The sequence below is a fragment of the Neodiprion virginianus genome, chromosome 7 (genome assembly GCF_021901495.1).
Source record: "Neodiprion virginianus isolate iyNeoVirg1 chromosome 7, iyNeoVirg1.1, whole genome shotgun sequence".
NCBI classification, from domain to species: Eukaryota; Metazoa; Arthropoda; class Insecta; order Hymenoptera; family Diprionidae; genus Neodiprion; species Neodiprion virginianus.
The window spans coordinates 23,749,399-23,771,651 of record NC_060883.1 but is presented as its reverse complement, the minus strand read 5'-3'; the positions used below and the strand labels follow the sequence as shown (position 1 = coordinate 23,771,651).

Below are 22,253 nucleotides of genomic sequence, written 5' to 3'. Positions count from 1 at the left end.
GAGATATTTTTTTATGAGTTACGGATTCTTTTAGAGACGAAGCAAAATGGTGGTGGACTGGTTATACATTCCATCAATTCTCTACGCGAGCTGTTGCATAGATAGCAGGAATTATTGTCTGAATGAATTACCGTTGTCATCCGATGGCCACTTTGAGTTTCTCTTTCTGTCCGAGTCGCTTGATTTTTGCTCGGACTTGTCGATCTCGTTCAGATTTGATTGGAACTTGCTTCCTGAAATCATGCGAAACGTGCACGTTATAGGATATTCTACCGCTGAAGAACAAAAACGAATAAAAAAGTTGAACACATTTAAAGAAGTGAAAATACACGACTACAACTGGATCATTGGAATCGGGTCTGCCCGTTGGTAGTCGAACGTGTGTTACTCGCGTTACCGATGAACAAACAACGGGCGTCGAAACGTTGCTCTCGTGGGTGGGGTACGAGAATGGGAAAGACCAAAAAGTCGACGGGACGAAATCCCGAGAGTCGAATTACCGTTAGTTGACAACGTAGAAAAACCGTAAATACGAAAAGTTGTCTTGTAGAAGAATAAAAATTGAGAACATAAGAATGTATAAATAAATTTATGCCGACATTTTTTTTTTTTTTTTGAGATTAGGTAAGACATTAAATTGCGAAAATACCGAACAGTCAATAAGTTAACTTTTCAAATCTCAGACTCGTGCCCTTTTCGAAAATTTACGAAACCGAATTTATTAATAACGACTGACCAAAGACTCGAAAAAACGAAATCCCAAAACTTATTTAGACAGAATGGACCAAATACAGAAAGATTTCAAGACATCGGAAACACATTTATTCTTTCCAACGTAAGCAGCTGCAGCTAACAGATGGCGTTACGCTTTTGAAGTGACACGTGAATGTGGAACGCGATTTAATGTAACAATGTCTTGAATAAATTAAACGTACGGGAGAAAAGATGCTCCGTTTAAATGTTATTAAAAATATGTCGCCTATTCCTTTGCATTTTTTTTCTTCGATGACACGGACGATCGTCCGATACAATGAGATAATCTTGATAAAACTAACGTCGAATTGACGAATTCCATAAATTCGGAATTTCACTCTCAATTTTCAACTTCGTAACTTTCATTTTTCCGTATCTTCACATTCTCTGCTTTGTTCATTCGAAGTACCGACTGTGCTGAAAATAGTTTGTCGACTAATAGAACTTTCGCTTGAATGAACATTCGTGAAAACAATTATTCTCTGTGTGATTGATCGAGAATTCTTATTCCGGTGCACTGATCATTCGTTACTTTAAAATTCGTATATAAAAAATGTCGAGTCTCCGACCAGTCGACTTTTCGGTCTTTCGTGATTTTAGCCTCCATCCGCTGCCACTGGTGCATCTGCGCCGTTGTCTAGCGGGCAGGATAAGTATTAAATTAACGCAATAGTCGAGTAGGTACTACAAAGCTACACCTGCATTTAATTACGTAAAAAGGTTCCCGAGTCTAGAGGGTAAACCAACTCCCGTTGAAGTCGCGGGGAGGGGCGCGCCTTGTTCGACGGTTGGTCGATGGCGGCAGCGGTCGCCTCTGCGTAACTCAACGCCTTTGTTCCTCCGGCGCAATTTCCCCATAGCAGACGACGCCAGGGTCCAGCCTCCGCGTCATCCTGGCCACACAGTCTTGGCACAATGGGCTATTTTGGTAAGGTAATTGGCGATCAAGTTACTACATGCTGGCGCAAGGCACCGGTACAACACGCCGCGAGAAGATCCGCGCACGCCCCGCTGACCATCCGCTGGACAGACGTATGCAAATCTTGAGCAAACATTAGCACCACCACCGCCGCCGACCGGACCGTACCTTGGGTTTGGACCCTGGTACTGGTTGCGGGTCGCCGCCTCTCAACGACACGGATCAGAGGGGTGGGATGGACGAGGATGGGGTTTTGGACCTCGGGGAAGCTGCCTCGACGCACGTAGTTGCTTCCTGCTGCGTTGCACCAAGCCTTGTTTGATAATCCACCGATTACGGAGACGCTATGTGCGTTAGAGCGGTGCTCATATAGAGCAGATGGTGTGGGACGAGGACCAACCCTGCAACACCCCTTTCCACAGTGTGGATTCAAGCAGGAACCGGTATACTAAATCAAGAATTTAACCTACTAAACGCGATCGTCGATTAGTTGATGTCTGTTATGCCTGTCCTTTTACGTTTCTCAAAGTGTGTATCAAGTGTCAGCATCTCAAAAACAAACTCCAATTCTTGTAGCATCCCGAAAGGTTTATTCTACAGTTCTATACAGGTTTGAATGACAGTTCCGTTGAATTTGCCCAGAAAAAAATGTTTTCGAAAAATGAGATGCTGACTTCGCTCGCTGGACCTGCAAATTATTGATATCGTGAAGTTCTATGGTTTCAATCAAGATCTACAAAAGTTCTTGGTGTTTTTTATAGAAAAACAAATTCCAATTATACGATGTGCTAACTTCTCGTGACGTGCCGTAGCATATCAACAGATTATGACAATTTGACCTTACTACTTTGGTCTGTCCGTGGATACATAAATTATCCAGAAAGTACGTGACTTTGTGAAAAGAGGAGAGTTTCGAAGTTGCAACGTACGTCAGGGTCCCTGGACAATCTACTCGAGCTTGTTAAACCGAAATAACCATGATACCCAACAATAAACCAATTTCGATACAACTTCGGTATGGACGGATATTTCAACAATGCTTTTACGTTATAGTCATGTGTACGTGCAGAGAGCAACCGAGAACAGAAATGAAATCACCGAAGTATGGAGAGCACATCATATATACTATCCCTCCATGAGACAAGATCCAACGTTTTGCTCCGCCGACTCGAATTGCCATCAAACAAAGCTTCTACAGACGCACAAAGCTTGACTCGCTAGGGTTCCAAGATAATTTATGACCAACCAAACCACATTTGCACCTTCCGACTTTAATGCTGATCGGTATGAAGTACCGCGTGACGTCTGTGTGGAACGCAACAGATCGTCAGAGGTGAAACTACTCTAGGTCTAGCCTGCAAATCGTTCTCAAGATTGCTAATTGCAGCATCAACTCTGTACACGCTTTTCATCCAATTCGCGTACCTGTAATCTCCGCAGAGAACAATAAGCTACGGTACAAACGGTACCCAGAGGCAGAGAGAAGAAGTGAACGCTCTTCTTGAGATTCGCAGGGTATGACAGCGTACTTCTCGTTGGGTGTAATTTGCTCTGGTAGCTCGTCATTTACGCGTGTCTGTGCCCCGTATTTCTATGTGTGAAGGGTATAGCCCGGTATGATACGAAGTGGCGCGGATGCGGCTGGTTAGGTTGGAGACGCAAGAGGCAAACATTAATGCTCCGGCAGACCGCAGATGTTGCGCCAATTACAAACCTTATACCCTGTACCCTCGACGGCCTCGGCGTCAGGCGGCGAGCTACGTCGTCAAGGACGGAAAAGCGGAGGTTGGAATAGAGGAGAGGATAGGAGAGTAGAGGAGAGGAGAGATTTCGGAAAACACTTGCACTTGGGATTAAATTTAATATAAGGCATAAACTGCGCTCTTTTGGATAGGAGGAGGAGAAGGGCAGCAGCCCGATATTATTTCCCGAGCGTTGTTCTTCTTCTTATTCTTCTGCTTCTACGTTTTCTTTTTCTCCCATCGCTCTCGCCGCCGTGAGCGCGAGGAGGCGCATTATTAGTTCTGGCGTGTTAGCATACATGAAATATTGATGTTACATCCTCGTTCCGCGACGAGACGCGGCTGCAACCCCCTCCGCCCCTCTTCCTTACCCTACATTTGGGAAGGAGAGGACGCGCCAGTCGGCCCCCGATTGCCTTAAAGCCACTCTTAAAGCTGCGTATAATACCGCAAACCCTCATCCGTGGGAGCGCTACTTAACCCCCGGGGTTAAGGAGCCCCGAACCCAAAGAGGAGGAGGCACCGCCACCCCACCACGATGCCGAGAGCCACGACTTACCCACTTTCGCTCCCTTTTCGTTGTGGATTGTCAGAGAGCTCGGATTCCCGTAAACCGAGTTGTTCAGCTCCGCCGTCGAGTCCCAGTCTGGAAAAAGAGAGTGAAAGCGTTTGTAGTAATTGTTCGGGGAGCGAGCTTGATTATAAGTATTACGTTGAATCGCGCGAGAGAGAGAGAGAGTGAGAGAGAAATGTGGGAAAAACAAGCAACTCTCAAGCACTCGCGATGTTATGGAAGTGCTTTTTAGGAACGACGCATGGTATGTTACATATCGGACGCTCCATTCACTCGCGGTGTGGGAGATAAAGCGGCTTTCCCGACTGATGACCGCTAGACCGTGAGGTTGATATCTGAAAAAATCCATCTCACCTTTTCTGGACAACTCGGTCGTAACTGGGCTTGGGCTTGTGCTGGGTGGGTCCGAGACTGGAACAAACGAGACGACGGGTTGGTGATAAATAATTTATTTTTTTCATCAACGTTTCGCGGCCTCGGGATTAAGGGGGGATGACCAGAGAAAGAAGGCCGCGTTGAGAGAGAATATCTCGGAGCAGCAGCGGGACCTGGAGGAGGAGGAAGAAGAAGAAGGAGGAAGAGGAGGACGGTAGGATGGGGAAACACCGGAACAGGAGTTGTTATGGATCGCACCACCTGTTACTAACTTCACCCTCAAACATATTAGCCGGCACCACCCGGGTGGCCAAACTCCCCGGCCATATTTTATCCGCGCCTCCTTTTCTCTAGGACCACGTGGTTCTTCCGCTCACGCCAGTTATCTTGGACAACGTTTCGTCCTTAACCGTTGGTCTAACGTGTCACATGTGCGACCTTTGTACCTCTTGAGGGGTGACATGGCGATGAAAAGGGATATCAAGGTCTGTTCATACTCCTTTAACAAGAAAGGTATCCTAGGTCAACCGTCCGATTTGATTTCTTTTCTAACGCGTTATAGTAGACTACGAACTAAGCGATACGTATTTTTTTTCCTCTACCATTAAACACTATGAGGGGGTAGAACCACCCTCCAAAGTGTGGCATGTCGAAGGGTTTTATTTTATTTTTTTTTTTTTTAATTAAAAGAATTACATTTTTCATTTCTCATTGTGAGAAAACTTTTCCTGTTGGATTGGCAAAAAATATTATGTTCGTGTCGGTGAGACTACCAAATTGCCTCTTGACATGCCTTAATTTGGAGAGTGGTTTCACGCCCTTAAAGTGTTTAATGGCAGATAAAACAAAATACGCGTCACTCAGATCTTAGTCTACTATAATATGTTACGGAAGAAACCAAATCGGAGTGATCGACCTGAGATATCTTCCCTGTAAGATGATGAACGAAATAATGTACGACGTGGTTTTCAGGTCCAGTAGGTATCGAATTGACCCGAAAAATTTCACCCCAGTCTTCGAGCCTCGGGTACTCCATACCAATCCTCATCGGAGAGTAATAAAAAATGTAAATCTCGATCGTTCCAAATCTTGGAATGTCGACGGTGTGTATATATATGTATATATATAGGCGGAGACTGCAGATCGGTGTGTAATTTAAGCCGGATCCCCGACGGAATTATTGCGATAAATTTGCCAATTTAAAAAATCGAACTAGCAGTCGGGCGACGGTGGATGGAGATTGGAGTTCCCGTTTTTACGGGGGGATGAAGGAAACGGAGAAAAAGGAAAGGAAGAAAGAGGGTCAGGTAGGGGAAACTGGAGAATAATCGCGTTGCGCAAAGGACAAGGAATCGGGGTGGTTGGGCGATACACGGGGAGATTGTACGCGTCGTATAAGGAAAGGAACACCTATATGTATACAGGGAAGGGCAGAAATTCATTCATCACCTCGTGCAACGTTCGCCTCTCGTTTTGTGGAGGAGAGAAGGAGAGTGGCCGACAGGTTCGTCGTCGTCGAGAGTAGATGGAGTCGAGTCGAGTCTAGTCGAATCGAGTCGAGTCGAGTCGAGCCGAGTAGAATCGAGTCGAGTAGAGTCAAGTCGAGAGTGGAGTGGAGTGGAGTGGAGTGGAGTGGCTCTGAGCCAAGGTGGCGGTGAGCTGTCCAAGCGTCAGCGTCGTTGAGTTTGGCGGTGACTTTTCACTTTTGATTTATAGCGTCGGTAACTTTTATTTTCTTCGCGAGAGAGATATTAAAATCCGTTGTCCCTACCATTTAAGTTCTCGCTAACGTCCCGCCACCCTTTCCAACCTTGATTGATGATTCCGGAACGGATGCTCGGGACTTTTCACCGTACGTATCGACTTCCGTCACCCCTTAATACCAACGCAACGCGCCAATTTTTATTTCACCCCAAAATCTCAGCCTTCAGCTTTTCCGTATATTAGCAAGGTGTTGAATATCCCTTACAGACTTCGGTATTGATCCTCGGTTTCAAATCGGTGAATAATATTTTCACTTTTCGTATTCGTAGCGAGACAGCTTATCTCGATACTTGGAAATGTTATCTCTGACGACCTTGGACCGATCTCAGTGACTTTCGGAAAGTCTGAACTAGTCGGGCTCAACTATCGCTATAAATGAGGCTTTCGACTTCTAGTTGACTTTGAGAGATTTCCGCGCAGTCCTTGTAGTGATCCAAATCTACTTAGCCCGTCATACCGACGAGTTAACATTACTCGATCTATGCAAATCTCCAAAGGACTATACACGGAACGATAATGGCTTGTCGTAAATTGCAATGTGTACGTTGCCGTGCAGCGCACTCCCAAAGGTGAATGAATACGTCAGGTGATGTCAGGGAGGTTGGAGAAAGACCGTTGGACCCGTGAGCAAATAACAAGCTGCTTATTTACCAGTTTAAGTTTGACAACGCCGTGGGGCATTTACCTCGCCCATTTCGAATTCTGCGCTCTACAATCTAGAATCCACATTGAAGGCAGCTCTGCTCGACGACTATGGTTCGAGGATTGGCCAGCCAACCAGCAGCTGCGACTGTCGCGGTACGTGTTTCGTCTCTCTACGTGCACGTCGCACGCCTCCGCGTTTGTGTGTTTCCGTGTTAACGTTACACCACATAGAGAGCCATTTATTTGATCGAAAGTTTCAGCGCGCTCTCCGCACGGTGCAAACATCAGTTTGCCGAAGCGACGGGGAGTTTGTCCAAGCCGAAAGTCCCCGGGCGTGTATAAGGTACCGATCAAAGGGTTTATACGTTTGCTGAAAAGTTCCTGATTTCGGATGTCGCGAAAATTTTCCCTGACAATTGATCAGTTGGCGTTACACTCGGGCCGGAGGGGAGAAAAGGGCAAAAACGGATTTGCGTGAACGGCTACCTCGTGGACCCGGGACCGTTTGAAGTTTGGAGAAGTATACACAGCGGTGTCTTTCTCTCTTTCTCTTATCCGGTCTCCTCGCCCGACCTCGCGACTCGGGATCGAGAGGAACGAGGACGGAGAGACTTGTTAAAATCTTAAAGACGCCTTAATTAGCCTAATAGCATCAGCCCTGCCTTGGCGTCTTCGTTTTCTTCATCGCTCCCGCCTGTCTCCGACATCAATCCTCTCCCCCTTTTCTCCTTCTTAGTGGCACCGCTATTCGCGTCCATCCATCCAATTTCTTCCTTTTCGTTGCGGAGGGACTCCTTTGAAGGAAGCCGGGGAGGTCCTCGGAAGAAGCTATTCAGACGTTAGCAAGTACCAATTAGAATATTGCCCCCGACCTTAACCTCTCTCGGAGATCTAAGGTCCTGCAAGGTGCAAAGGCATGCCCCCAGGTGTTTTTCACGAGGAAAGGAAAGCAGCGTAACGAAAGACGATGTATTATGTATAATATACAATAACACGAGAATCTGAAAGCCCCGAGATGAGAGGCGAGTGAAAGTGTCGGAATTAGATGAAGGAGGGGCTCTCCCTGACGTCCGTTTCCGTTTGCGATGGGATCATGTGCTCCGGAAGAAAGATAAGAAGGAGAGCCAAGGGAGAAGAGGCGCAGGCCCTGCCTTTCTCTCTCTTTCTCCCTTTCTCTCTCTCTCACTCTCTTTCTCCACACCGGGGAGGATCGTTAGTTTCTCGGTCGTTACTCGGGCGTTTGCTGTGCAGATATTTGTAACTTTGGCACGTCTTCGAGAGCGACAATGTGGAGGTGAAGAAGAAGCAGAGGAACAAGAAGAAGAAAAAGAAGAAGAAAAGGAAGAGGACGAAGAGGAACAGAGAGTTTCCAGCGGGCCCTGCACCTTCGAATCGTCTTTAAACTTTCGGTGCTTCACCGAAGACGTATCCTGAACCATCGCCACTGAACCCCCTTTAGCCATGCATCCTTCACCCTCTCGCTAATAGCCATCTTACGAGGCAATTAACGACGATCAGAGAGGCATCGTCGCTCTTCTCTCTACAGTTCTACGATCCGGTAAATCCGGTATCGAGCTACTAGATGAAATCACGAACGTCTGTTTGTTGCTCCGGTATATCAAAATACACCAATTACACGGAATGCCGGGACGAATGCTCGCAGGCATTTCGAAGAGGATAAGGCACGATGTGCGAGCTTGGACGAGGAAACGTCGCTGCGTTCCCCGCCTTTCTGGCCCTCCTGCAAAGTTAACTGTGACAAAGGTTGGTCTTTCGGACACGCGAGGTTCCGGTTTGGTTACAAAGGTGGTCGCCTCTCCTCGTCGTTGGCATCGCCTCTATCTTCCTCGTCGTCCTCGTCGTCCTCGGGCGAACGGGATCCGGGGGTTGGTCGTGGGTGAAGGGTGGTGAGCGAGGGCTCGGAAGGAATTAGTATGCGGCGGCTGTCACACTTCCGCCCCCCCCCCCCTCTCCCTCAGACCCCCATCCCCTTCCTACGCCCCTGCAGCCCCGGACCACCTCGAGCTAGACCGTTAATTTTCCATCCCGTGACTCCAATCAATCTTACGGGGGCCGTCAGCGGCTCTCCTTTCTGCCCAAGGTGGAACGCTCTCTGTACCCAGAATTTAGAGTTCAGACCTTCTCTTCTCCGGTTACAGCTTCGCAGTTCGTTGGAAGAATTTGAATTACATAGATACATGAAAAAAGATATTACTGCGATAGTAATTTTTTTTTCTCTTTCATCTCTCTTTTCTTCTATTCTGGGTACTTTTGTCTTATTATTTTTATCGTTGTTAATTGGAGGAAAAAAATTACGCTGATATATTTTACTATGTAACGTATGTTTTTAATGGATTATTGATATGATGTAGCAAACGATTATTTTTATCTTTAGGTACATGAACGTGCACGCGCTGCAGAGGGCAGATGAGTGTCGCTGGTGGTTTAATGAAAAATCGAAAGTTAATATATGTGGGAGGCCGAGGATCGTGATCGAGGCGGGTGCCTGTGAAACCCGTGCGATGTATATATAGACGGGTTCGGCTAATCTGAATTCTGTGAATATTGCAGCCGCACGTCAATCTTTCGTTTAATAATTACGTCAGGATGGTCGCATCGTGTTTGTGCGCTTATCTTATGTACACCTGTGTACATACCTCTACATACATACATATAGGCGTACGCGAATAATATTGTATAATCCGTGCTCGTTGCTCGGGCGGGTGCTAAATGATGCCGGTGAGCTGTTATATGCAAATATTCATCGAAAATTTGTATGTGTATCTTATACCTCCTCCCCCGCCCTTCGCTACGAGCTGCGAATTCCAAGAAGCCCGAGATCTCGGGATCTTTGCGCACGTTGGACGGGGAAAGGAGGGCGGGAGGGGGAGAGTGAAAAATTCCGAATCTTTATTATTTCAGAGACCCGCTGTAACTCCACCTTCTCTTCTTCTTCTTCTCTTTCTTTTTTTTTCTCATTCCCTTTTTCTTAACGAGTCGAGATGCGCCGCGACGTCGAGCCGACGCGACGCTACGCGACGCGACGTGACGACGGAATTACCACTTTACCGAAACCCACTCATTGCCAAATCCCGTTCTCGATCTTCTCTTCCCCCGACTCCGACCACTTTTAACGTATTTTCCTGCGTGAGAACGAGTGAAAATGAAAGAGAAAACGAAAGAAAAAGAAAAAAGAAAAATACAATACAATAATGCGAGACTATAAAATCGCGACAAGGATACGCCTCGGTTATCCTTCGTACAGACTTGCGCTTTGTAATCTGTAAACATGTACATATATATACCCTCGTCTGTAAGAACAAAATTTTTCACGGACTTTTAACGCTCCACTCGAAAACGATTACGCGTCTTTTTTGTCAAGGCACTTTTTATTCTACGGCCAACGTTTGGTAGAAAAATCCCAGAACGGCACTTTGCGAGGGAAAATATTTGTAAATAAATAGAATAAGTTGGAATAATTCCAGCTACCCTCGTCTTCGTTCATCGTCCCCTTAATCAATCTTCATCACTCCTTTTGCCTTCTTCCATCGTTTTAATCTAATAGATTTTCTTGACAGTCCTGACACAAATTTATTCCATAGTTTCTTTTATTTCGGAACCTGCCATCAAGTTCCTTAAAACCTATTAAATAAACCCCGATTCTGTATAGTCTTTTTCTCAAGTGGTTATACCTAGTCTGGAGGCCGGAAACAGCGATTTTTCAACGATTCTTCATCAAGAGACATCTCAATTTATTGCTACAAAAATTTATATACATGCTGGGGCAACTTTGAACTTTATTCTAATATTTTTTATTTGTAAAAATAATGATTTTTAAAGTTGCTATATCTGATCTCCGAGAGGAGCTCTAAAAAAGATGTCTTGCGGTGAGCAAGATATCTCTGGACTGGATCATCCGAAATTAAAAAACAAAAAAGCTTTAGTCAATATAACGTATCATCTGGTCTTTAATCCAAGGAATGAGGAAAATATTAATTTTTAGCAAAACGGTGGTTTCTCAAAAAAAAAAATTTGATTTTCCATGAAAAATATTCGCCTTAATCTGTTTACAAAATGGAGAATGCTTATCGACGAGAAAAAACCTTCGACTAATGACTGAAAGATATATTCATGAAACTTGGGTAAAAAAATTTGAGACTGATCGGTTCAGCCGTTTTCGAGAAATCTTGCTCACCGACTTTGAAAACCTAGTTTTGAGAAAAACGCATTCAAAGTTTAAAAAGCACTTTCAAACGCTCCCGGGTGTCTTTGCAAATGGCGCGTGACTTCGATAATATTTATCGGATCGACATGAAATTTTCTGTGCATAGACTTGAATATATATACGTTCCGAAAACAAAATTGAAAAAAAAAAAAAAAAATAACGGACTTTAAAAAATCCTGACTAGGTATAACCCCTTAAACACAAATGACATGCGATTATATAATTTGAGGAGGCAGTGATTTTATTTAAAGCAGCTAAAGGCGGTTGTCATGTTTTCTTATTTTTCATTCAACATATTATTCTCATAATTTTCTTCTCGATTATTATTTGTCTCTAGCAGTGAAACGATTTCACAAGAAACGAGACACCCTAGTTACCTTATTATAAATTTTCTGACAGGTACGATGATTACTTTTCAGAAGTTCTCCGCTAACGCAACGAGCGAAAATACATACCCACCTGTAATATAATTCACGGATTCGCGTATTCGTTTATTTTCCCTGCAGGTGCCGCCTCTTGCATCGTTCAAATACCGTGTTATTTTATTAATTTTTTTTTTTTAATTTAAAATAAAACGTGATCAAACAATTTCTTTCCGTCAAGCATAAACCACGATGACGTTGCAACCGATATTCTTCGATAAAAACTTGTTATCCAAAAATATTAATCCGTATACCCAGAGAGAAATTGATTGCGACGGTAATTTTTAAACTGTTCATGCATAGCAGTGTATAAAAAAAAATGGGATAAACGAACGAATGGAAACTTTGGTGGCCATAATCCGAACCCTCGGTCTCGGCCCTTTAGTCTCCGCTGATATCGGACCTTCTCCGAGAGTGTCTCATCTCCTCCTCGCTCCTGTATAATTCATGGGATCACCGCAGCGCGGTGTGTACCAGAGACCCCCTCGACTGCAGAGGGGCGCCCCGGAATACGAGCGGCATCTCAATGCTGACCGACGCCAGATTAGTCCGAGGAAATTGCCAAACTTCTTCTACTTCTTCTTGTTCTCTTCTTTCCAACCCCCAACCCCCCCTCCCTTCCCTCTTTCCCCTCTACCCCCTCCCCTCAATTTTCTTTTCCCTTCTTTTTCTCGATCCTTTCGAGGAAAACCCCGCAGAGTATGAAAGTCAATTTCTGAAGCCGTGCGAGCTGACCGAATCGGACATCGACTACCGGGGGAGGAAAAAAAAAAAGAAAACTCCTGCTAAGGGTGTTCATATCCTGCCACTCGGCGGTGCGGGTCGTACAGATTCAGAGTGTTTTTTAATTAAAGTTTGTTTTTTTTTTCGTTCTCATGCTCTCGTGTTTGCCAATTTTTTTTTTTTTTTCTTTTAATAAAAATTTTCCCTCCCCAAACCCTCCCCCAGAGAAATGGAAGAATATTTTAAGGTGAAAACCCACCTCCTCGACAACTTCCGGCGAGAAAAGCGCGAGGTTTTACCGGCGGGTGGAAAGGGGGAGGTATACAGAGGATATCGAAAGCAGGCGCGAAAGGTACAGAGAGATCGTTATATTAATAACGCTAATTAGTATTTGCCAGACTCGTTCGTTCCTTCGTTCGTCGAATGAGTGAGTTGGTTGGTTGGTTGGTTGGTTGGTTGGTTCGCTACCGCGTTTTCATAACGGTATTTCACCCCGTCGTGCCTGGCGATATGCCCTTAAGGGCTTCTATTTATTAATGTCAAGAGTGAAGTCTCGAAATTAAAATGCTTTTCTTCGTTCAAAAGATTTTAGCGAAATTAAAAAAGCATTTTCTCCCGTGCCGGCCAAGGGGATGGGGATGAGGAGGGTTCAAAAGGGGGGAAGCTGGGGGGGGGACAAGGCTGTCGGTATAACCCGAAGCCCCGTGACGCGGAGATGGCTTCTTAAGCTTATTCTTCTCCACCTCCTCAGACTTTACCGCTAGGTACTTACTCAGTTTTATTTATTATCGTTATGCCACACTGCCAGGAGCTGCTTTCGCCGAACAGCAAACAACCAACCCTTCCCTCAAAACCTCGTTGCACTCGAGTCTAGCCGAGAGATTTTTTTTTTTTTTTTGTTTTTACCCCTCTTATTTCTTTCCTCCTTTGTCATTTACTGGTTTTCCCACCCCCTCCCCCTTCCCTCTTTCTTTTCATCCTTCGTTTCGTTAGTTATTCCGCGCGCCCCGAAAATATCATCATCAAATATGCATTGTATGAATACGAAGTAGATATCCGCTGATGGGGTGTCGTTGAGCACAGAGCACAGGTGAATAAACGTGAAAAAACATCGGGAAAACACAACCGTTGCCCGGGGAATGTCTAACCCAGTCTCGGTTTTGTACGTCCGTCCTGGTTATTCCTCCTCCAGATCCTCCTTATCTTTCTCTTTCTCTTTCTCTTTCTCAGGGATAGAAGTACGCAGGGTAATGGGGCGTGAATGTCAAACGGGAAGGGGATTGACAAAGCTGGTGCTCGAACCTCTTTTATTTTTCAGCTCTCACCCCGTCGCGACGCCGCGTGTGTACAGCTCGACTCGCATCTAAATGGTAATATCCTCTCCACTCTGACCGACGGAGTGGGTGTCTCAAAAAATCACCCCCTACCGCCCTTCCTCCCTCCCCCCCATCCGCTGTCGTCCCGTATTGTTGCCATCCGTCTACTGTTCGTACGTATTTAGTCTTGTGCACACGTACCATGTTCTACACGGTTCGAAACAAAAATGTCCCGGCAGGTTCGTTAAAATTTTTAGATTGATTTGAACAATTTTTTAGTGTATGACTGACAAGGAGACTTTGTCCATGACTTGAACTCAAAAATCCAAATGGACAGCCGTTTACGAGAAAAACAAGTTCAAGTCTAGCTGGGGATACTTTTATTTACTGTTTTTAATTTTTCGTTTTTCTTTTGCAATTTTTCAGTCCATTCTAAATTTCTATGTATTACTTACATCATAGATTTATGAAAATTGTATGGATACTTAAGCATTTAATTAACATTTTCTTACGAAAAAACACGCTTTTTATAATTTCTTTTTTTTTTACGATCTATCGTTTATAATACGTGCTTTTTATTCAATTTGTAGATATTCTATTTAACTGTCGTTCCTGTGACTTCAACTCGACTGTTTCTGACAGTAATGCTTCGGATGACTAAATTTTACTCTGTACTTTATTAAAAATTAACTAACAGATATTGAAGATAATTTTTGTTTAATTTCACGCGGAAGATCGATGAAAAAAAAAATGCAAAATTATAAAAAGCGTGTTTTTAGGAGGAAAATACTAATCAAGTGCCTAATTATTCATATAATTTTCATAAATTTATCATGTAAGTAACGTTGGAATTGTGAATGGACGGTGAAAATTGAAAACAAAAAAATAATAATAGCTCCTAGGTCTCCTTGTAGGTGAAAAAAAGAAACCAAGAATTACAAATTACACGCTCTTATGACGATTTAAACGTAAGAATTACAGAAATTTTGTGTATCAAATAACACGAATATAAAATCGATCTGCTGGAACATTATGTTTAGTTAAATTTTTCTAACCGCGTGTATGTATTGTGACACAAACGGTACTTTCGTACTCGGCTATCGCTTCGATGCCCGATTTCATCGGTGGTAAATTATACTCCGGACCCTGCTGCCCAGTTTCCACTTGACGTGAACGACCGTCAAACAAATGATTATACACACCTATATGCCCGCCATGTGAATACATACGTATAATGTATATACATACACCTAGATGTGTGTGCTCGTAATTTTTATACGGACATTTCGGTTACGCGTATAAATAAATTTCGTTGTTTGTCAACCGGAATGCAAAACAGCCGCCGACGTTTTTCCCCGCTCGGTATTATTTAGTCCTGTTTTTCTTTTATCAGTTTACGATTTGCAAAATTTTACAATTTGTCAAGTACCACGTTATTGTAACGTGAAGATCGTGTATAATTCACATAATATTATTCTTATATTGCATTCTTGTTACTATTTTTTCGTTCTCATCGATCATTGATGAGACTGATTTGTGTTTTCTGAAGATCAAAACCTGCAAGGATCTGTATTCTTTGAACGACGTGGACCATTTTTTTTTCTTTTTTTTTTTTTTACTTATTCAAAACTTTTTGGGTCTGTAAAAACGTTGATCGTTGACGAAACTGTCACGGTACGTACAATAGAAGTGAAAGTTGTTCATTCGTCGTTGAAGAATTAAAAAATTTATTTCACTTGAGACGAAGAGTAGGTAGATTATATAAAGTAGGAATTTTTTCCATCCACGAGCGAGGAACTGTATCATTAAACTGCCATCCTGTTAAATAATCCTGAAAACGCCGTTAGCCTCGGTAATAAAACATCCGAGATTTGTCCACCCCGCGAATCAAGGGGATGCAATCGTTGTAAGTAAGTGTTGAAGTTCGCGTCCCTTGCCAACGTTAAGTCCGAGGGTAATATCGCAGCTGTCTTATCAGCCCAGAGGAATTAGGGGGATGAGGATGAGGGTGAGGTTGAGGGGGCTGCGTGAGGCTTAATTGACAAGGTGAAAGCTTGCCCCGTCGTTAATGAGACGTAGCGCTACCTAATTATTAACGTACCTACCCTTCGCACTCGAGATGAGAGGAGCGGAGAAAAGAGGCGAGGAACGGAAAGGGATGAGTCGATTAAACGAAACAGTCAGAACGCACGCAACGATAGCGGAGAACTTGTCCGTGCGGAAGAGCGAGAAGGTGGAAAGGAGGACCCCTTTCAACGCCCAGCGTCAGCACATCCGGGGTCGGTTGATCAGCCGTGGCTCTCCAACTTCCGTTGTTCTCCCTAATTCCTCTTCCACCTTGGCTTCTTCCTCCTCCTCCTCCTCCTCCTCCTCCTCCTCTTCTGCTTCTTTTTCTTTTTCGTCTTCGTCTTCGTCTTCTTCTTACTCTCGGGAAGTGAGTCAGGGAAGCGTGATAGCCGGAGGCTGGATAAAAATCTAGCAATGCAGTAGACAATCCAGGAGTGTTCCGGGGGAAGGTGGGGGTGGGAATGGGGGCGGATATTCGTCGTTGGAATCCGGGATGGAAGCACCTTAGGCATTGCTAGATCCATAATTGATTGGCCTGCAGCTCTCCGCGGTACCGGTTTATACGTAGAGTAAAAGAGGAGAGGGAAGAGTGAGAAGAACTTTCAGGAATAAAGTTGAGCGCAGGGCGGAGGGAGGAGGGGAGGAGGGCCGAGCTTTTGCCACGGTGAAAAGTTTCCCTCGATGCCCTCAGGGCTTATAAACTGTACAATTTTTACACCTTATACACCGAGGGAGGATGGAGGTAGGAGGGAGGTACCCACCTAACTCGGATTCTCCACTTCTTGCAACCACCCTGCAACGGTGGTCGTGTGTAGTTACCTGAAAATCTTACAGGTATACGGCTACTCTAACCACCAACGTCGGGAGAATCGTTGCGGAATCGATAATATTCACCGGTACCTGCTGCAATTTCATCCCCCCTCCCCCTGCCTTTTTCAACCCCTCATACGCCACCCCTTGGGAATATTTTGCCAACTTTTTCACAACTATATGCTATACAACTATCGACAATTCGTTATTAAAAACCTTGATACTGCAAAAGACGAAACGTGTTACCACTTCGTCGAAACTTTCGTCCTCGGAGGAAAAAAAGAGAGTCAGTGAGAGAGAGAGAGAGAGAGAGAGAAAGAGAGAGAGAGAGACGTTTATTCGTCCGGGGACAAGTTCCCTTGGGCGATGTAACATACGTGTGACACGAAATGTGCAGTAAAACTCAAAATTGAAATTAAAATTAAAACTCGAGTTGTAGGAATAACGCATTGAAGGGAGAAAACAATAGATAAATATAAATAGAACCAAATTAACGAATAAGTAGAGAAAAAATTATTAAATAGGTAAATAAATAAATAAAGAAGGTAAAAATGACGAGTATAGTAAAAATAAAAGTAAAAATCATACAAGTTAGAACAGAAGAAAATTGATAGGACAATTTGCGAGAATGAGCATTAAAAATTAGAATTACAATTCATTCACATTGGTACAAGTCCTCTTAGACAACAAGAAAGTTAACGTAGTAAAACATGAAACGTAATATTACAAAAATAACGCGGCAATGAAATAACAAAGTATAATAAGTAAATAAAGAAAAGACGTAATAAATATGCAGCACAACTTTGGGCACACGTATATACATGTATATTTTGTAAGAAAAAAGAGAATTACTATCATCATGTTACAACGTGAAAGTTGTATGAAAAGTTTTGAAAATTTTTTTCAAATTGTCTGAGTTGATTCGCTTGAACTTGCAGTTCAGACAATTTATGATAATGGTAAATGTAAAATTCGCGGTGAATTTGTTCGCGAACAAAGTATTATGAGGCATACCTTTACAAAGAAGGTAAGGGAGGGGGATGGGGATGGAGATATGACGTTGCGACGTTTCTGGTAAATCAAGGTAACGAGGAAACGAGCCGTGGTTATTGTCGGATCTGGTGGAGCGCGTTGGCGAGTAGCGAGTTTCTCCTTATAATACAAATGGCATCTTCAAGCACTGCATACCTCGACTTTGCCGAATAAATTAGCGCTGCCCTTCCCTTATTTTGCCCGCTCTCCCTTGTTCCCAAAAGCTTGAGAAATCCCCGAGGCCAAGGGGAGGAGGAGGTGGGGAAAACCGCGACTGACTGCAGGATAGGAAGAAACGCGCGGTCTTTGCTCTCTCGCTTTGCCGCTGCGGCCCTTAGGCGGTCCTTAATAATAAATTCATATCTCTACGGCCTGCCTGCTTCCGCCTTCCCCTAGTCCCTCTTTTTTCCCTCTCTCCCCTTCTCCTTCTCCTTCTCTTTCTCTTTATCCAACTCCGTTTGCCGCCGCTGCCGCGTTCGGTCCGCGACTACAAATCTCCTTTTTATGCCGCTTAATAAAACTCGTCTGACATATCTCTGACTGCTACCACTTAATTTCGGGTGACTCTCCCCTAACTCGGCATTCGGCGCCGCTTATTTTCCTGCTCCTTCTTCTTCTACTTCTTTTTTTTTTTTTTTTTTTTATTCTTCTTTTTCTTTTCCCTCTCCCCTCACCTTCCCGACCTCTTACCTTCCTTTATTGCGGACTGTGACGGCAAACCGGAGAAATTTCAAAGCGAATGATGTTTGAAGAAGATTAAAAGAAAATAAAAAATAAATAATAACGAACGGAAAAACCTTTCAATTTTCAAACCGCAGGTAATTCTCCTAATTATCTCGGATCTTCCCGGATATTACAGAGCCCTGTATCCATCCGATATCGTCACGACGACTCGCGACAAATTCGTTCGTTCAACTCGGGCAGGATGGCAGATCGCTTATCCTATTCAAATTTAAATTCTTATCTCCAAGATATGGAAAAAGAAGGAACAAGGAGGAAGAAAAGAAAATTTTCCGTACAATTTCCCGTCTCATTGATAGTTGGAAATCGGTATTTTCTCGTACTCTTTTATCGCAATAATCGAGGACTTGTTTTTGCATATTAATTCCGAGAATAAAAACACAATTATTCATCAAGATGCAGAGAGAACTTTTCTCTCATCTGAGATAGGATCCTGAGTGTTTTCTTATTTTTTTTTTTTTATATATATATACCTCGTGATCTTTACGTTAGCAACGCGTCCAGTAACAATGAGAGCTGATCCTTTCCCTTAGCTATAATATCACCTCACCTTTGCGGTCCATACCCCAGGTTTCATTTGCCGCTGGCCGTTTCGGACTCGCGGATATTATTATTTTCGTTTTTTTTTTTTTTTTTCTTTCTTTCTTTTTTTCTCTTTTTGCGCGCGGACCAGGCCTTTTATGCTAAACGGTGAAAATAGGGTGCGGGGGAAGATGTGTGCCGAGGGTGGTGGGGGCAGGGGGAGGGGAGGCTTCATTTGAATGCCGCTAATGCGAAAAACCGATGCATGCTAATGGAGAGGGAGAAAGGCGGTGAGGTTGGGGGGGTGAGGCGAGGGAATTGCGCGCGTTTGCGCGCGTGTGTGTGTGTGTGTGTGTGTGCGTGCGAGAGAGTCAGCTCGCCTCGCCTCGCCTCGCCAGCACGTATGCCGTACAACCCTTTACGTCATATGCATACGTTACGAGCGGCACATTTACATATACGGCCACCTATGCTAATCTGTTATGTATGTATACGTCGTGTACCTGCTACAGAAGCAGTCTGGTTAGCTGCCGGAGGGGCGAGGAGAGAAGCGTTGCGCACGATTAGTGCGTACACCCTGTATAACCTGTGCATATATGTACAGTGTGTAATGTGCAACACAGGTGCCCGTATTTATGTATATTTATTGTACGTATCGTTGGCCGCGTTATGTGTCGTCCCGACTATGCAGATACTTACTGTACAAACGAATAGTCCCGTCCGTTTCACCTCGTGGATTTTTCGCCACGCATTTATAGGTGCCGAAATCATCTTTCTGTAAATAAGGCGATGCGAAGAAGATTTAGACGGATATTGTACACTGTGGTTGTGAAACATTTACACAGACTTTTAATTTTTTGACAGTTGGATGGGAAGGGTAGATTTGCAGTTTTTCGCTAAAAAAATTTTTACCGTTGCCTGAACGACGCGTTGAAATTTTGAAAAACGAACTTTTTCGGGGATTTCAAAATTGAGATATCCGCAAATCCTTTGGTACGTCGGAACAAAACTTCTTGTCAAATCAGAAATGTGTGTGGATTTCTTTTTTTTTTTTTGCGCACGAGATTCATTCTTCGGTAAAAATATTGAACAAAAAAAAGCCAATAAACGTCAGGTTATAAGGATTCTCCTAAAGTTTTGATAAAAAATTTACAAAAAATTAATAATAATAATTCGATGAGGCGGTATTTAATATTGGGTCACATTCCTCCGGTTTCGGGTTAGCGCTTGTCCGCTGTAAAGGAACAAGAGAAATAAAGACCAGTGAAATATTTTAATATTTGAAAGTTAAAGAAATTAGTTTCCTGCGAATTTCAACATAGATTTTACGGTAGTAAAAAAAATCGCACGCATCTTGGGCTTTACAAAAACTTTTGTTTCGTCGTAGAAAACATAGCCAACGAAGGATTTAAGGATATTTTAATTTGGAAATTCCCTAAAACAGCCATTTTTCGAAACTTCAACGTCCTTTGGTATAAAATTTTTTTCATCCCAAAAAAAGTGGAAAAAAAACGCTTTTCCGAACCACTCTAGGGTAATTTTCAAATTATAGGATTTACCTCAGAGACAGTTTTCAAAGCTGAGTAAGAAAATTCGGGCTAAACATTTTTCAAGTACTTACCGTTAAACTGTGAATGGTCAACTGCATGTGAGTTTTGTATGACGGTTTGTCGGGAAGAGTAACCGCCCTGTGTTTCTCGCTGTCGTGAATCATGTGTCCGTCCTCGCGGGTCCAGTAGTTTAGGGATGTCGGGTGTGCCTCGGAGTGACACTCGAGGGTCACCGAGTAGCCGAGGGGTGCTCCGACTAGCTGATGAGGTATCCACAGCATCGGCGGAACTGTAACACGATTGCGGAAAGTGCGGATATAATAACCTTGATCGCGCTGTCGCACAGGAGTTTCGGTATTTTTATAATCTGCCTCCCGTTTTCTGCTCTCTCTTTAACTTCCCGTTTTTCGTCTGTTTTCAGAGACTGAAGGAAGTTATTGCTGTAATCACCCGGACAACGAGAAGGTGAGTTATTAATAAATCTCTACATTTTAAAGTTTAGACAATCACCTCCGATCATTTTGAAGAAAACTCTAAAAATATTCCGATTTCGGTAGAAATTGGTAGACGGAGGTTTTTTTGGATCACCGATAACGCATCCAAGGTCAGACTTCCAAAATTTGTAACAGTGGATCCATTGTAATGGTTCGAAATAAAAAAGAAGTCGTCATATTTTCATGTAATGCGGTATTCGAGGGCCTTGAAATCGTTAATTACGAATTAGAATTTATAGTTCGAAATTTGAATCGGACATTATTCTTTTTCTTTTTCCATAAACTTGTAACCTGCAGTGTGAGAGCGGGAAGTTCGAGGGCTGGTTCACGTCCAGTCTAAAGCCGCTTGTTAAATTGCGTATACAAGTTATCAATTTCAACACCTGAATGTCGATTCGCGAACAACCGCCGTCGACTGTAAAACCGCGTCGACGTCGCGGGAATCGATTTCCGCAGAATTCAGGTGACTCGTCAGTCTCGCAAGAGGCGCACCTCGTCTCTCGTTTTTCGTTTCACGGGGCCCGCTGTTTCATCTCGGCTTAGCAATATCGGTTCGATGAAAGCTAATCTAATTTCGATCAACGGACAGAGATAATGCGATAATACATTTTGATCCACCGTTTTCATTCGCTCTGCATTAACAACGCATGCCGCGTGTCTCTCTATTAACCCAGCACTTTTTCACTACTTTTTTCATCCGGTTAGTACGGCACTGTGGTAGGCAATTTTTGTCTCGCTATTGACGTCCTGCGGGACGGACTGCAGCCGGTTCTTGGCCCGAGGGTGAAAGGTGAGACGGAGAGAAGAGGGAGAGGATCGCGAAACCGATAGGAAAGCACGTAGATGTAAATGACTCTGTAAATAAAAGCTCTGGTCGTTCGGCCTCGCTTGCCGTTGCTCTTCCTTTCCTCCTCCTCCTCCTTCTCCTTCTCTTCAGCAGACCAGGACCTCCTCCGCACGCTGCTTCTAGCCTCCAGGCTCTCCGAGGAATTCCTGTTTAGAGCCTCGCAGACCGTTGAGAGAAGGCGGAAAGCTCGGTTCCAGATCCTCGAAACTCCGTCCCTCCTCCTCTTCTTCCCCCCCTCGCTCTCACTCTCTCTCTCTCTACAGGTACCGACTATTGTACTCTTAAAGTAGATTCCGTTATCAACTCCGGGGAATCCGAACGAACGAATAAACGAACGAACGACGATACGATAATTCCGATCTAAAACGACCCTCTGCGTCCACGCTGTTGCAGTCGAGAGAGCGCGATAACCGACATCCTCCCTCTCCTCCCGCGTTTCCATCCCTCCCGCAGTCAGGATATTCATACCGATTACCCGCCCGAGCCGGCAACTGTATAACCATTCTATTTCCCCCATTATCGAACCTTATCTACTCAATTAATCGACGAATGAAGACCATACCTATATCGCTGTAGTTCAAACATACGTTCTCACCTCTCAATCTATACTTGAAATTAACCCGTTCACTTTAAAATGAAAATATTTACTCAAAATGATATTTATTGTACGGTGCGCAATATCAACAATCTCTCAATCATTGTTATGTTTTTTCGGCGTCGTAGGTCAATCGA

At 43.9% G+C, this 22,253-nt stretch overlaps 1 protein-coding gene and 1 long non-coding RNA gene across 4 annotated transcripts in view; one reads left to right on the top strand and one right to left on the bottom strand.

Annotated features, from left to right (window-relative positions):
* LOC124309521 (neurotrimin-like) overlaps positions 1 to 22,253 on the bottom strand; it is a 114,118-nt gene that overhangs the window by 1,006 nt on the left and 90,859 nt on the right. For 2 of the 3 annotated variants that reach the window (XM_046773193.1, XM_046773195.1), the window contains exons 6-10: positions 20,252 to 20,469; positions 19,330 to 19,405; positions 4,343 to 4,399; positions 3,974 to 4,060; positions 132 to 233 (exon numbers count right to left, since the gene is read on the bottom strand). In XM_046773193.1, coding sequence (XP_046629149.1) covers positions 132 to 233; positions 3,974 to 4,060; positions 4,343 to 4,399; positions 19,330 to 19,405; positions 20,252 to 20,469 — 540 coding nt within the window. The remainder of the gene's footprint in view (positions 1 to 131; positions 234 to 3,973; positions 4,061 to 4,342; positions 4,400 to 19,329; positions 19,406 to 20,251; positions 20,470 to 22,253) is intronic. The other variant, XM_046773196.1, reaches the window with a different exon arrangement.
* Positions 1 to 22,253, top strand: part of LOC124309523 (uncharacterized) — a 100,799-nt gene that overhangs the window by 16,935 nt on the left and 61,611 nt on the right. The window contains exon 3 of the long non-coding RNA XR_006909244.1: positions 20,602 to 20,645. This is a non-coding gene — a long non-coding RNA (uncharacterized LOC124309523). The remainder of the gene's footprint in view (positions 1 to 20,601; positions 20,646 to 22,253) is intronic.